General features: G+C 40.8%; 1 protein-coding gene across 2 annotated transcripts in view; it reads right to left on the bottom strand.

Annotated features, from left to right (window-relative positions):
• Nucleotides 1-566: 566 nt before the first annotated feature.
• Nucleotides 567-16,999, bottom strand: part of CRYBG1 (crystallin beta-gamma domain containing 1) — a 174,176-nt gene continuing 157,743 nt past the window's right edge. For both annotated transcript variants that reach the window (XM_079780518.1, XM_079780519.1), the window contains 9 exons: nucleotides 14,741-14,867; nucleotides 14,521-14,553; nucleotides 13,432-13,544; nucleotides 11,781-11,910; nucleotides 9,095-9,234; nucleotides 7,728-7,851; nucleotides 7,163-7,321; nucleotides 5,126-5,288; nucleotides 567-1,279 (listed from right to left, as the gene is read on the bottom strand). In XM_079780518.1, coding sequence (XP_079636644.1) covers nucleotides 1,191-1,279; nucleotides 5,126-5,288; nucleotides 7,163-7,321; nucleotides 7,728-7,851; nucleotides 9,095-9,234; nucleotides 11,781-11,910; nucleotides 13,432-13,544; nucleotides 14,521-14,553; nucleotides 14,741-14,867 — 1,078 coding nt within the window. In that variant the 3' untranslated portion in view covers nucleotides 567-1,190. The remainder of the gene's footprint in view (nucleotides 1,280-5,125; nucleotides 5,289-7,162; nucleotides 7,322-7,727; nucleotides 7,852-9,094; nucleotides 9,235-11,780; nucleotides 11,911-13,431; nucleotides 13,545-14,520; nucleotides 14,554-14,740; nucleotides 14,868-16,999) is intronic.

Here is a 16,999-nt window from a genome sequence, read left to right on the forward strand (position 1 = left end):
GTTTTAGCCGTTTTGTTCAAGATGAGTATGCACAGTTTGAACAGCACCACCTGGGCAGCGTATCATCAGTTAAACATTTTGAACTTTCATTGACGTGCTTGCTGAACTTCAGGGTTTTCAGAGTTCTAAGATTTGACAAACAAGCATCACTGAAGGCCTCTTGTCCTTTCCTTTTGGAAGAGAATTGCTGGTCATCCTCCTGAGCCTTCCACACCCAAAATAAGTGACCACAGGGCTGCAGTACCCCGAGACCTGAACTGTCCTTGGAGCATGGCCGTTCAACATCACAGGTAAGGTAGCCGCGTGCAGGCCTCCTGCCAGTGCAGCTGGATGGGAGGGCAGGGAATTAGGCTGAATTACCCGAGTTTAGCAAAGGATTGCATAACATTGCTTCAGAACTAGTTATAGATGAGTGGGGATGGGCTAATAAATTAGGTCATGGTATACTGTTCCAGCAGCATCTGTAAGAAAAGCTTTAAACAACATTCGTGTGAAAATCTAGGGCAGCCCATGGTGAATTAAAATAATCCAAATCCTGCTAATAAATGTAAGCAGACATGGACATGAAATTTTTTAAAATTTTCTAGTTTTTAATATTAATTAAAGTTTTTATCTGTACTCATTCAGTTCCTTAACATATGTCTGAATATATAATTTCCCACTTGGCTATACAGCATAATTAATGATTTCAGAAAACAGAAGGTCAAAGACCCGTACTAGAGGCCTAATAACATTTCTTCTAAGGTCTAAACAGTTTCTACCTTACAGACTTAAGCTTTTACCCTTCCCTTTAAAGTGTAAGGCACCTGTAGGTCCACCAAGTCGGTGAATTTGTTCCTATTCTCTCCCGTCACTGTCTTTGGAAATCATGTAAAATGTACAGTCTTAACGGCTTGAGATAAGATTTTTTAAAAACACCCCAACGCTGCTAATGAGGCAACCTGTTTAAGCAGCTGCTGAAAGGAACTGACAGGCAAGAAGTGAAAGAACAAATTATTGGTTTAAAACTATTCGTTTTTTGAAGAGATGAGACAGTTGTCCGGGTCCTGGCACTGTGGTTCAAGAGTGAATTTGGAGTTGCTGAGGCGCACATCCGCTTTCCTCTTGGTTCCTGTCAGCAGTCCTTTTCCTTTTAAACAAGGTAGCTGGAAGACCTCCAGAAATAGTCCTCCTGCGTTCTTTGTCCAGGATCATAGGACCATGGCTTCCCACACTTGTGTTAACTTCTCTTTGCTGGCGGTGTTGAGGATAATGTGGTTTTGATCATACTGTGCACCCCCTGAAAAAAAGGAGAACGTGAGGAAACGTGCCCACCGTGACGGGGCTGCAGCAGACAGTTTACCTCAGCACAGAGTTACGAGTAGAAGTAACCAGGTGCAAGGCCATGTGCCACATGAAACAACGCAGGAGCAGAGCCCGGCCAAGTGCCCAGTCTGACAGGCTCAGTCACTGGGGGTACATGTGTTCAAGTCCCATAAGGGCACCAGCAGCTCCACACAGGATCTCCCACTTCCTGGGCTCCTTTTCCTACGCAAGTCTCAAAACCTACTCCACAGTCATTAAGATGCCTGATATTGGGGGCACAGGGAAGAATATAGAGAAGGGAAAAGGAGCAGAGACTGAAATATATTCAGTGGTGGGGTCAAGGATTCGAGGTACGAGAGGAAAAAGCAGGCAGACCTGATATAGTGGGATGTATATACACTGATATAGTTTTGTCTTCCAGAACAGGTTTTGCATGAATAATGAAAAATGGCTGTATTAGGTAAAGGGGGAGGTCTGAATGACACCAGAGTTATGGGCAGCACTCCCACTACTCAGCTCACAGGCTTTGGTGTATAAGATTCACGGCCTTTCAGATGCTGAGATCCATTGTACGAGTATGGTCTCCATAAACTCCTTTCACCAGAATGTTTGTAAGAATATTTTCCAAGGGGGACTACTAGATATTTCAGATACTTGAGTGTTAAAGACTGCCTCATGGTCTTCTCATCTGATTTTCCCCCCAGTGTGGAATAAACATGCTGTCAGATACCCTATAGTTTTCTAGCATAAGTCTCTGCAACAAGGCCATGTCACCGAGGACTCCATCAGAATAAAAATCTTCATCTGGCTGCAGGGTTAGTGTGACTGGCAATGAAGTAATCCTGCAGCCTCATGCTAAGAAATAAATGTCCTTATTCTCTTTCAAACCACCTACAAAATATCCAAAAGGTCTGATAACTTACATCATAGAGCTAGGTAGCTGGGGAAGGAAATCATCTTATCTTGTGTTCCTCTTGTAGAGTTTGGTTTATCATCACTGACAGTAAAGCAAGCATGTCAAACTCAAAGGCTAACATGGGCCAAATAAACGAGTCATGCTTGGTCTAGAGCAGTGGTCGGCAAACTGTGCTCGAAAGCCGCAATTTGCCGCTCTGTTGACTAATGAGTTTGCTGACCACTGCGTAAGGCATTAATTACCCTTACCCAGAAGTTTTGATTTCAGGTTAAAGACATTAGTACATTATTAAAATGTTTTTTAAGTGTTTTTCCCTAAGGCAGTGGTCGGCAAACTCATTAGTCAACAGAGCCGCAATTTGCCGACCACTGGTCTAGAGCCTCCACACCTAGGTGTAGCATAGAATGCAAGGGCAGTGTGCTTGGGCCTTCTACGTGAGCTTTTGCAGTAAATCCCACTGTGCCCATTGAGACACACAGTTTGCTCCACTGAGATTTCTGGAAGTGCCCTCTCAAGGTCCCAATGTCCTCTTTCCCTTCTTCGAGATTATAGTATTTTAACTTATTTTCTGTGTACATTACAGCATAATTCTAATTAGAATCATGAAGATTATATAAAGTTCCTGAGAAATAAACTGATTCATTCTTCTTCCTTTGGGAGAATTAAAATCAGCCCAGACATCTGATGTTTTTAAAGTGAGCATGAATCAGCGCCCACTATTGTCATGTTTGTGGTCTGGAACAATACATGATTGTTTACCCAAATAATTCGCTCCCCAGATACCAGGAGACAGGCCTAATAAATTTTATGGCAACATCACTAGGTAACAAATGGTTCCACAGTTATAGCTAATGAAAATTATAGTTTCCTATAAAGTGCACCAAAGAGATGTATTTGTATTTCTTTAGCAGTCCGTGGGATGTGGCCCTACTTGCTCATGTCCACAAGATGGCACCATTCTCCCACATTCTGAGACAAATTCCACTTAACAAGCCCTCAAGTGACTAATGCAGCTACCATACTAGACAGACTGAGCATTCACAAGCATACAGACCAAATGCCTACTCAAGAGGCATTTGGCTAATTTCAATGCATTTTAGGAAGGGACTCTGGAACTTAAAGTCCTAAGGAGGAACCTCCTAGAGTCCCATAGTTCTTGTTAGAGTAAAACTAGAAGCCAGGTGTCCTCACTCCCGGGTCAGCTGTTAACGTAGCAAGTGGGGAAAAGTCCTGTATGCCTAGCACTTCTAGAAGGTAAGCTCTCTGATGCCAAGATAGTATCCTTTTCCCCACTTTGAGCCTTCCACCTGGTGAGTACCCAGTAAATACAGGTTGAAAGGACAAAAGAAGAAGCTGATCACATTTGTAAGAAACATGAATCATTGTGTTAAAAAAAAAATCCACATTTCCAACTTAGTCGCTTTTCCTTGGCTTCTTTGGAGGTTTTAAAACTATCTTGTATAGACAGAGAAGTTCCAGTTGAACAGGTTGATGAAAATAAGAATCAAGGAGGGTCTGGTTCTGTGATTCTTAACCAGTTAGAACATCCAGTTGACCATTTGTAGAATGTCCACAAATGACAAATTTTGTATCCAATGTAATGTGAAGGAGGTGTATTTATATTACCATTCATTCTCTGAATGTTACATCTGCTTTCGTATCTTGCACTTAATGTGATGTTTAGCTCCCATCCAGCCTGTTATATATTGCTTAGCTTGTGCTTCCTAAGGATACTCTGCCTTTGCCCCTGAGCACCCTTCCAGCTTCTCAGGTTCCTTGTGAATTCTAATCCTGTTATTAGGTGGGCTGGCCTCTCACCCATCTGGAGGCCACACACAGGTGACGCCCACCTCTGCTCCTCACAGTCCCCCAAGTCCCTGATGAAAATGCTGCTTCTCCATCATCCAGAAAAACTATTTTAAAACTAACTTGCAGCTGCTCCTTTATCCCTATATCAATTTTTAATGACAGCTTGGCTGAGAGCCCTGATTAAAGTAAAACTGAGCCAACTTCCTAGCAAATTTTTAAAATGATGTGATATAGTAAAGCTACATTATAACCATTTCACTAAATTTATAAACATAATCATGTTGGCTTTCCTGGTAGGAAATAGAAAGTCTCCATTAATAATTTAAAGCAAAATTACCCCACTGGACATGAATAAAACAGACTTCTTCATTTGCTTGTCAATAGTAACAAAAAGTCACTGAATTCCCATATCTATGTTAGAAGTCAGTTTTGGTTTGTTTTATGTTTTTAAATTATTAGTGGTTCCACCAGTAAGGAGAACTTGTTAGAAATGCAGATTTTCGTGCCCCACCCCAGACCTACTGTATCAAACTGTGAGGGTAGGACCTAGCCATCTGTGTTTTAATAAGTCCTCTAGATGATTCTGATGCAGATAAGGTTTGGGAAACACTGTCCTAAATATATTTGTTCTCAAGCACCATCAATTTGCTCTAGATTTTCGTTGAACAAATGTTCAGTTGAAATCCTCTTGGCTATGTTCATTCCTTTTAGATCTTAGATCTTTTCAATGAAAGATTACATGTATAGACATGAGAATCATCAACTCTACTGAGACCACAGCCTTTTAACTTGTGATTTCAGTCTCACACTGTTAAAATAAAAGGCTTGAAGACAGCCCATGTTCAGATTCTACCTCAACACTTACTGCCAAATGGATTAACCCCTCTAAGCCTCCATTTTGGGGGCTGTAAAGTGGGATGGGAAGGAGGTGATAACATAGGTTGCTGTGAAGATCACATGATAATGCAAAGTGGCTGACATAGTAAAAGATCTCTTACTATTTATACTAGTGCTCACCATTTTCAAAAGAAAAGAATAGATTTTTAGTTAACTAAAAAAAGGCACAACCAAGAAGATAAAGGGAACGAGCCTTACCTTTGATATCTAAAACTAAATTTGGCTTCAGCTTGCTGTAGATCCTACCGTCAGACTTCATGCTCCAGAACTGACTCTCTGCGCTCTGGTCCAGGGCCAGGCCCAGCTTGGAGCCGGAAGTGACGAGGCTCCCCACAATCGTCAGGCAGCAGTCTTCTGCTATCTGCTTGGTACAGAGATATGGGTCTTAGAGAGGAACACACGTTCAAGTGTCACTGTGATCAGTTCTCTGTTTAAGCTGATTTTTAAAGCCACCCTAGATCCTGGCTTCATTCACCCTTATTCCCTTTAGTTCAGGTGACACGAGAGACAGAGGATTCTCTGTTCTTCTCCATTTTAAGGGACTTCTCCCCTTTGGGAGACTATCTTACTAGTGAGAGAAGCCTGAGAACATCAAAGCTGCCCCTCATGATGGTTTTCCCTCCCAGAAATGACTGTCCTCCAAGGCTGGTCATGCCACCAAACCTACCCCCACAGAACCACCTATGCGCAGCCAGACCCTTCTAGAATGTGGCTGCACCTCTAATTTTGAAGGCTATTGTAGCACTAACGTGGCTAAAAGGGCATTTTGTCATTTTAAACCTTGAAATCCCATTTATTTCTCTTGTCTTTTCTTCATGAGAAATGTCAAATTTTTCTAAAAAGGCATGCTATCCAACCATAAAAAGAGAAGAAAATACCAATACAATAAAGGGTATTTTCATGTAGGAATTTTATGGGTCCTTCTCTGAAGTGAATCTACTCTCAATATATAAACAGTGTATGGTAGTCACATGTTCACATTACATTAACACACATCGCTGACGAAAATGCTCATGGAGAGAACTGGAAAGTACTGTTCTACATGAGATAAAAGGACTGTGATGATCTAGGCTACTTTACTTCTCAATGACCTACTCAATTCAAAGTCATTAAATAACATCACTAAAATATCTGTTAGAAATAACTGATGAAAGGCTCCATTTTCTTGAATCGTTTAAAATAATTCAAAGACAGAAATTGGCTTTTTGTGCTTCTCTATTACAGCTCTTGCTATTCCTTCTGTGCAAGTCTAAACAGCCCTTATGCTTACTGGAAGGATGCCTGTCCCTCAGGCCCCACAGACCTAATTAACACGCCTTTCACAGGCTGTGTGCCTTCTGCTGACTCATGGGGCACCACAGTTAGAAAAAAATCAGGAGCAAACAGCCAAGCCCATAAAATCAGGAAGTTACAAAGAATATCTGCAACAGAAGCATGAGCTCCTCTTATAAACTCTTACTCATTGCAGCCCGTAATTGTGTGTTATGGAGGAGTGATAGGAGGGAGGTGGGGCATTTTCCATTTTCAAGGTGTGCCAATGTGGAAATGGTACACAAGCTGGTACTTCTTCACCCTTAATTCTAGTCTGAGATCCTCCAAAAAGGAAGCAGACCAAGAGTAACTTGTTCATAATGCTGGGGCTTACAGTTAGTTTCTATACCTAATAGAAATTCCTATATAATTTTCTATCCTATATAATAAAACCCTAATATGCAAATCAACTGAACGGCAGAACGACCAGTCACTATGATGCACACTGACCACCAGGGGGCAGGCACTCAATGCAGGAGCTGCCCCCTGGTGGTCAGTGCACTCCCACAGGGGGAGCGCCACTCAGCCAGAAGCTGGGCTTATGGCTGGTGAGCACAGCGTTGGCAGTGGGAACCTCTCCCATCTCCGTGGCAGCGCTAAGGACCGCTCGGGGGATGTCCGCCTGGCGGGAGAGGGGGGGACATCCCCCAAGGGGTCCCGGACTGTGAGAGGGCGCAGGCCAGGCTGAGGGACTTCCCCCAGTGCACGAATGTTACTATATAAAAATCAAGTATAGATATCAGTACTCTATCTTGGATCAGAGTTAGATTTACTCCCATTTTATGTTCATAGACTGGTTCTATAAGAGCTAAGAAATATTTTCATGGAAAACCTAATTTATTTCTGAAGGTGGTCCAGGAAATCATGAAATAGCATTAACTTGAAAGATGCCATCACAGACCTTTGTCTTATCCTAAAGCTCACCCTGCATTTGATTAATCCTTCTTGATAAATCCAGATCTGATCGTCAGCACCGACGTCCTCCGTGACCTGTATTCTGAGAAGCTTCAGGTCCTCTAAGTTCCCATTGGTTGACATGAATAACCCTGTTGCCTTGTTTCGAAGTCTGAAATAAATACGTTTCTAGAAGACAAAACCCCAGCAATGATCAGAAGTAAGTTGTACTATTAGAAGTTCTGAACAAGCATCAACAGCAGGGGCCGAATCCAAGGTGAGGTTGGATTAGGGACAATTTCTATACCCAAGAGCCCCAGAGGCTTTAGGATTTTCTCCCTGAGAAGATTTTGGTGAAATGTCAAAGAAGTGCCTGGGGCAGGGAGCCTGCCTGTGGAGACCCAGCACTGGGAGTTTGGGACACACCACGATTTGATGTCAGGCATGAGAGCATTTCTGAAAGCAGTCGGAAACAGCCCAAATTCAGAAGTTCATGGGAGTGGCAAATTTCAAACTGAAACTAAAATGTTAAATTACATTTACAAAAAAAAAAAAAAAATCAGAAGAGTCTATTCACACTTGGAGAAGAAAATACCTGATTAAAAGGCCGTAGAGAACCTATTTGGCGACAGCCACTGAATTCATACCAATTAGGTACTTCCGCTGGTGACAGTAGGAATTGCCGACCCCTGTAATTGCCATATTCATAAGTAACCCATCTGGAAAAATAGATAACCACAGGTAAGTGGCAATATCCATTTGACAATGAGCCCCAATTATATTTTAGGACATTTCAATTTTTAGACTGAGCTTTATACTTAAAATATGCATTGGCGGAAGCGGGGGGGGGGGGGGGACTACCTTATTTTATAAAAACACTTCAAGCACCCTTTTCTCAAGAAATAGCACATTCTTGGTACATATTTATGCTAAAAAGAACCATTCTTAAAGGAAATGGGTGAGGCTTTTCCTCCACCTGAGCAATGAAATAGAGATTATAGTCTTAGTGGGACAGCCCAGTATTCCTGTGAGTTTTTTATAAAACATTTCCAGTTGTAATTATGGATCTTTTATTTAAATAGTTAATATTTGTAAAGTTCTTCTTGTGTGGCCTATGGTAAATACTAAAGGGTTACTTAACTAAAAGTGAATAACTCAAATTTTTGTTTAAAATGAAAGGAATCTTCCTCAGTCCAGAAAACTGCTAAAGATACTCTGGTTTCCTGGGGATGCTGGTGCCCACACCTAAAGACATGTGGACTCCTGCACGCCATGGCATGTGAGTGACCCAGCAGCCTTCCTCGGGCCCGTGTGTTACCAAGGAAGAATGTCCTCGACTTTTAATCCTGGAACTATAAAGCACCCAAAGAATTGTTTTTTAAACAGCTATAGTCCCCTCCAAAACTTGATGCATACAAGTAGACTATACCTATTTTCGCGAGTGAAACAAAAATACTTTCTTAAAAACATTTATTACATTGATAGTTCTTACTCAATTTCACAATTATTCAAAGTTGAGAAAAATCTTCCCATATTGACCTTTAAGCATGCACAGCATCTGGTAGTCACTCCTAGTTAAAGGAAAACCCCAGCCCTTACTCCAAAATCAAAGGACTTGGTCTTTTAAAGGGAAAAGAAAAATGAGCTCTCTCATACTTGCTAAAAAGTGCTCAGTAAACTCAGAGCACTGTTTTGCAAAGTATTCCCCTAGAAACTTTGAGGTGTTGAAGACCAAGTCCTTACCTTACGTAAACTAAAAGCCTGGAGGAATTGATGAGAGAGTCTTCACACATGGCTCTTCCCAGTGTGAAAAATCCACTATGAAGGTGCATAATCATTAACCCTTACAGAAAATAGGGGGGTTTATGTCACTTTGTTTAGGGTAATGTAGGAGAAAAAGAAATATGATCAAACTTAATCTTTAAAATCATCTCTTACTGAATGAACAAGTAGGTAACTCACATGCCACCGATCACCTGAACTGAGCGTATCTGCGTGTTGAATCCCAGGGATCGGAGATTGACTGCTTCTGCATTAAGCTCAATCTTTTTTCCTTTGAAGTCTTCTCTTTCGAAAAGAATAATTGTTGGCTCAGAAAATTCCTGTTTAGGAACAAAAATAATGTTACTCATCTTTAATAGTAACTTGAACTTATTTGAAAATCATCTTGTTACAAGGACAGATCACGAGATCTTGGCCTGTCATAAGCTCCCTTTCCCAGGAAGTCGGGGTGTTTATATACTCCAGAGCTAAAGAGAGGAAGGAAGTGGGGACAGGAAGTTTTCCTACTGCATAGAAAGGCAGGTAAATGTAAATAGTGCTATAAAGGGTGGGGGATATCCCAGGCACAAAGGAATGGGAATATGAGTCTGGAATATCAACACAGCTAATGAATTTGTTTTCAATCCTGCCATTTTCTATTAGGATAAGGAGGGGCTAGGACTGGAAAGCTATGGATGTAAATGGCGAGGGTCAGAGGCCTATTGCAGTCTTTGGGGTCTAGTGGAATTGCTAGTCAGGAACCTCCTTGTATGCATTTTCAACTGTGTTTTTGTTGTTGTTTTAATTGTCAACAGACAATGATTGTGTGCACGCATGCTCCCAAACTTTCCTGTAGGAATATTGTTAGTAGGAGGGAAAACTACCGGATGGAAGCTCTATGTTCAAACTCATTTTCAAATTATAGACCCTTATGACCCTAGACCAGTGGTTCCGATGGTGTTAGGCGACCCCGCTAGCGGTTCTCAACCTGTGGGTCGCGACCCACAGGTTGAGAACAGCTGCTGTAGAGCCCAAGACCATCGGAAAACACAGATATTTACATTATTATTCATTAACAGTAGCAAAATTACAGTTATGAAGTAGCAACAAAAATAATTTTATGGTTGGGGGTCACCACAACATGAAGAACTGTATTAAAGGGTAGCGGCATTAGAAAGGTTGAGAACCACTGCCCTAGACTAAGCTCTAATGATGATAATCCTAAAATCATAAATGATCATCAGAAATTCCCTACCTGCTTCAAGTTTTGTGGCAAGGATGTGGGACTTGCTTCATTTATGTGAATGTTCCCTGACACGTAGATTCTGTTGACCAGTAAATAGCACATTAATGTTCAGAGGTGGTTTGTATGGCATCTGTGAGCTAATGAATGGTACCACATCATCCCATGTTCCATTGCTACTATTTTCACATCTCGAGAAAGGTCAACGCTTTAGTTATTTGAACAGGCAGGAAAGGATGAGATAAAACCAACTCCTGCCTAAAATCAACTACCTATGTTTAAAGCTTCTTATGAGAGATCAGCTACCAAAAACTAAAATATATCCAAAACTACACACTCAGACTAACATCTGAACATTATCTTGCAGTTTCCCATTGAATATTGCTTTAACTACATTAAAATGAAAGATTTCTGTTCAAAGGGGGCACTATAATCTGGATTAGGACACACATGATAAATCGGGAGGAGTCATTCGATTGCAAATCTCAAAGACAGCAATAAATTTTAAAACTATAAGGAATTTCTGCAAATCAATAACAACAAGATATATAGGAAACTATAAAATAAAAAGCTGAGCAAAGGACCTAATAGGCAATTCACTGAACAGAAAGCCCAAATGATTAAGTATATGATACCAACTTTTCTAATAGTAAAATGCAAATTAACAATGAGAGAATACTTTCTACCCAATTCCTTCCAAAGTTAGAAAGTCAGAATACTCAGTAATGGCAAACAATGTGGAAAACAAACCCACACACACTGCCAGCAAGAGTCTGAAGTGGTAGAATTGGACTTAGTGAAGCTGCATATTCATGCACACAATCCCAGCAAATGCACTCTTTAATATACATGCCCAAGAGAGCCCCACAGGTCCATGGGGAGGCACAGATGAGAATTAAGTAAAACATTGTGATGGGATAACTTGCATCAGTTAGAATCAATAAATGAGATGTACATACAGCATAATGGACAGCTCTTTAAAATTTTTAATGTAAGTATTGTTATGTTTATAATGCAGTGAGAACTATAGCGTAATACTGTATATAAATCAAAAGCCTGTATATAGCCCTGGCTGGTGTGGCTCAGTTGGTTGAGCATGGTCCCATGCACCTAGAGGTAGCCGGTTCAATTACTGGTCAGGGCACATGCCCACAGGGGGTGTGCAGGAGGCAGCCGATCAATATTTCTCTCATTGATGTTTCTCTTTTTCGCTCTCTTCCTCTCCCTTCCTCTCTCTAAAATCAATAGAAACATTAAGAAGCCTATATACAGATTTTCTGAAAACATATGTTTTATAAGAATATCCACATTGTATCTCTCACACATTCCATGGGTGTCTGTAAAAGCGATAGGGATCAGGTATAAAATGGGAAAAAACAGGAGAGGGGCCTTGAACTAACTTATGATGGTTGGTGCCATGACTGAATCAATACTTCACCTGAAATCTAAGAAAACAGCAAACAATTTATATGTTAAACATCTAAAAAGAGATTAAAAAGTTACAGGATAGAAAGTTCTACTGCAACTGTTTTTTCTGTCTCCAACTTTAAGCCTGGAGTAGGTCTAACTGCTGGTTTCTGCTCTGGCCATCAGCTATGAGAACCATACATCTCCGTAACGAGATATTCCCACGGACATACTTACAACATCTATAAAACGAAGAGACTTCACACTTGCTCCAGGCAGGCATCCCATTGCAGAGAGACACGGGTAGTGGCCTTCTTCCAGCACATACTGGTTACCAGAGAAATTTTCTCCATCATACGCAACCCAGCTATATAGGAAAAACCACACACACACCTAATTGGAGTATTCTTATTCAAGAAATCTGATATTAGAGGTAGCCAGCTATAAAATAAATAATGCTTGTGGCTAACTGTTCTTCAAAAATATCTAGACATATTTTCTGCATTCAATCTTGTGACAAATATTTATAATAAGTCAGTTGTTAGCTTTGCATTTGGGAAATAAAATCTCTCTCTCCATGAAATAATTCATGTTTTTCTTCCCCACCTGCCAGCATTCCTTGCTCCTCTCATGGATGCCACATTCTCCCAGCCAGTGAGGTGTTGTCAAGCTCTGGAGTCCTCTCAATAATCCTTCAACCTTCACAGCTAGTCAGTTGCCTGGATCTGCTGATTTCCTCCCAAAATTTCTCACACATTCCTTTTTCCTCATTTCCCACACCTCAGCACTGGGCCAGGAGTCAAAATACCATTGTGGCTTACACAAGTCACTTAGCCTCTCTGGGACTCAGCATTATTGATAAAATGGTGATATACCACCTTGTCTAGAAGAGTGGGGTTTTTGTTTTGTTTTTTAATCCAACAAATGCTTATCAAGGACTAATTGTGTGTCAGATACTTTTCCATTGCTGGGGATAGAACAGAGGCCAAAACAAAGTCCTTGCTGTCTTGAAGTTTACATTCCAGTGAGCTGAGAAAGATGATAAAGGAACAAAAAAACTGTATGTCTGAAGGTAATAAAAGAAGTAGGTAGGTGATAAAGAGCAACCAGGACAGATGGAGGGATGTGCTGATTGAAAGTGAAGTTTTACTGTAAATCTGCATTTGAATGCAAAGTCTGTGCTCTTTCCACTCTTATGACGGTGCTGTTTAGACCATAAAGAACTATGTAAGTAAAGGCACTATTACTATTATCATTAGAATTCCTCATCACCCTGGCACAGGTTGCCCTGACCTTGAGCTCTCCCCTCTCTAAAGCTTTCGAACCACTGTTTTCAGCATGGCACTTTGAGCTCATTGCCTTTCCCATCGTGTTTCCCATGGCATTTATCTAAGCTCATATGCTCAGGGGGCACCTTCCCGGCCTAATCCTACCCTCCAGACTTGGTTCTCCCCAATGCAAAGCCCTCCCAGCTAGAGAGGGTGTGTGCTCCTGGTCAGCATACACACCAACTCCTCTGCAGCCATGCACTCGCCTATCATGCAGAATGCCTACCCTACTCCTATCCACCTGAAAAAACCTACCTTGGGAGGTGCCTTAGAGATTATTCGGAGTCCCTTTATGGATGATGGGATAGGCCTAGGACGTAGAGGACCTGGTCCAAACCCCATGAAATGGTGATCTTTAACTTCCCCAACCCACACTGATCTCCAGGTCCTCTGTGTCCAGCTCTCATGCGCTGCAAAGTATACTTTAGTACTTCCAGGGTCTTGTACTATTTGGCGGTTTCATCTCGTACCAAGCATCTAAAGGTGTCACTAAATACTGCTGGCTTGTGAATTCTATATTCCCCGGTGATGAGGCTCTGCCAGTCCACTGTTTTGCTTACCTGCCTCCTAAAACTCTGCAGGACTTGGTAGAAAATGAATAATCAATTTGACTTGTTGTTTCTTCAAAGCATCGACTGTGACCTTGAAACTGTGGTTCCGAAAACAAGTGAATCTTGGAAAAAATAAATGGAAATACATAAAATCATTTTGCAGACACATTAACTCAATCAGCCTTTGAAATGATGACCCAACCACGACCTGTTAGCTTGTTACAGTAAACTGACATGAATTTTATAAATCCTTTAATTTTCTACTTCTGCATTAATATCATTAGAAATACTTTGGCTGTACCACTCACGACTGTTTAATTCAGAGACATCAAAGGACAATCCAACAATAGAGGCAGCTCTCTATAGCGCATCCTGTCCTAACAAGCCGGGAGGCATTTTAAAGCTTTATTGTGGCTAAAAGTAGTTGTTCATCAGTTCTAACATTAACAAGAAACTGTATTTTGGAAACACTATAGTTTTCCTCCCTCTCAATGGAAGATACTTGCTGACTTATTAGAATCTTGTGTATGCCAGTAAAGGAGGCTACAGTGGTGTTTGTGCCTCTGTAATTAAGGCTGTCTGAACACTTCCATTAAAAAGCCCAAATAACAAGTGTAATGGCTTCAGTGAGAGATCATGTTAAAGAGACCATATAAAATGTTTGTCTAATGCAGACACAGCAAATATGAAAACTCGTACTGTTTATCACAATAACTATATGTATTATTTGAAATATTTTAGTATATTCATGTAAACTCTTATTCAATATAATGATATAAAAATTTAGGGGGGGGGCTGAGGTAGGGTGGAGGGGGTCAATGGGGAAAAATGGGGACATTGTCATACTTTCAAAAATAAAGATAAATTAAAAAATAAATGAAATTTAACATTACATAATGAGACCATTTTATAAGTATATAGATATGTGTCAATGCTATCAAGCATTAAAAATTAAATCTAATTTAAAATAGTTATACTTTCAGGCACAAAAATGGTTAAAACTAACAAAATGTCCCAAATGTCTGAAGTTTTATATGTATGTTCAACTTTTCAATGGATGGCCCCTAATTATAAAGATAGAATACTTTTTTAAGTTACCTGATTTCGTCTCCTTGGCCCACTGAAAGAATCCTAAAGTGTTTTAAAGGGAAGAGAGAAGGAAATAAGTAGAGCAGACATCTTAAAATGCATTTTTATTCCAGATTAGCAATTACTGTTAAAAATAATATCGGCATTGCTTCTATAGTGAACCAGAAGCACACATTAAGGAAATGCAAATTTCAGTTGAGTATTCTCATACAAAAATATAACTTCTTACCAGACATATGGGTTGAACAGAAGAGATCTTACAATTTTTTCCTCCCCAGTCCTCAAAACTGGTATAAAAGCCTTTATCCAGTATATACTGTTCTCCTGTGAAGTCGGGATTTTCATAGGCTACCCATCTAAAGAGACAAAAACATGGGTTAGTCCTAGTTCATAGTTGACATATATAATAAAACTATCACACACCTCTGAGTAACTGTATCATACAGACACTTTCATTTGTTTCACCAATCAGCAACCTTAATAATTTTCCTGATTCTCCATTAATCTTTTAAGAGCTGATAGATTTGTCTGGATTAGAAATCAAAGTGGCAAGTGAATGAGTATCTTTGTGTGACCCTTTTGGGTGTTCTCAAACTTATCCAAGCCTCTCCCTTGAGAAAGTGCCAATGAGGATATGTCTGTATTTCTAATTCTTTCCTAAGGAAACAATTAAGACTTTCAAGAAGTAGCTGCCAAAGTTCTTTTAGTAGGCAAATATGACTTCTTTTTGTTATCAACATTAAATTTTCTTTCCAGAAGTATACTGGATAGGGGGAAAATAGGTCTAAAGTTGTCAGTATAGGAAACAGAGTTTATTCTTATACTATTATTTATTAATTACTAGTAGCCCATTTGCAGGAAGAATCCTGCAAGCGGCCACCGTGGCCACGTGCGCTGCCGCTGCCGCCGCCTTTGCGGCCGAGGTGCCTGCACCCGCGCACCCCACTCCGTCCCGTCCCGCCCCATCCCGTTCTGCCCCGCCCCGCCCAGGCTTTCCTCTGGCAGCCACCTTGCTTTCCACTTTTCCTCCCTCTTCCTTCTAAGTTGTCTTCAGTCTTCACTCCTCCCTCCCTCAGTGTATGCAAATTAACCGCCATCTTTGTTGGGTAATTTGCATACACACCCTGATTGGCAGGTGGGCATGGCTTGGGCTGGTGGGCGTGGCTTGGGTGTAGCGAAGGTGCTGTCAATTTGCATATTACTATTTTATTAGGTAGGACTAGAGACCCGATGCACGAAATTCGTGCAAGAGTAGGCCTTACTTCCCCTGGCTGCCGACACCGGCTTCCCTCTGGCCACCGGCAGGCACCCCGGACCCAGGCTTCCCTCACAGCCCTGGCTTCATCCAGAAGGTCGTCCGGAAGGATGTCCGGTCTAATTAGCATATTATGCTTTTATTATTATAGATTGTATTATTTTTCATACAAACAACTGTAAGCCCACTGGTATTACAGGAAGCTTTGTCTCTACACTACAAACCACACTGGGGAAATGTTGACAGAAGAAATAGACACCAAAAAAGCCAACTAAGTAACAAAAATTTTGTTTTAAACCAGATTTCCAACATGACACAACTATGTAAAATCAAATGCTCAGAAATACTAAAGACAAACGCCTTTGGAATGTTTTCCTTTATCTTTTAAGTGATCTACACTCAGAGAGGGAAATCAACAAAACCACTTCTTGGATGCTATTTCCTACCCAAAGATAAAAGCCTTTGAGAGGAAGAAAGTTTTTCAATTCTGTTACATTCAAATATCTGCCCCTCAGTTAATTAATTGCCTTCCTGATCCTCTCACAGCTTAAAGGATTAATACCTATATGCCTGTATGCATACTAAGAACTTTCCAGAATACTTTCACATCTAATGCATTTATTAAAAGTCAATTCACTTACTCATTCAACAAACATTAGCCACTTACCATATGCCAGGAACTAGATTGGCACGAGGTATGCAAAGATGAAAGACAAAATCCTTGCCCTCCAAAGCTAACAGATGAATAACAAGCATCTCATGGAATTATTTGTTGGTGTTTGTTCTGAATGGGAAGTGACTTGTCCAAGGTGACACCATCACCTAGTGGCCAGGCATGATCAAACCCATGATTGAGTCTCCTGAGGCTCACCAGTTCTCTCCGCTTCCTGACCCGAACTGCCACTTGCCCTATAAAGTCTCCTTTCAGGCCACACACTTCGTACTTAAAACAGATTCCGAATGTGCTATGTAAAGGGCCCAACTTAAACAAAGGCTCACAGAGCAAGACTCTCAAAAAAGTTTTTTTCTGACTTTGAGTTCCATACTAGGAAATAAAGAACCAAACTAAAGTGCTTATTTACCAATAAGAATAAAGTCATTAGGACAACTTTTCTTTGAAACCATTAAATGTGAGTAGGTTCGTCTTCCATCCTCAGATCTTGGCACGGCTCCACCTTCCCGCCTCATGAGCCCCAACTCCAGTGCTAGGGCCTCTAAAGTCGTCCCTGAGTT

Source organism: Cnephaeus nilssonii (genome assembly GCF_951640355.1).
Source record: "Cnephaeus nilssonii genome assembly, chromosome: 9".
NCBI lineage: Eukaryota > Metazoa > Chordata > Mammalia > Chiroptera > Vespertilionidae > Cnephaeus > Cnephaeus nilssonii.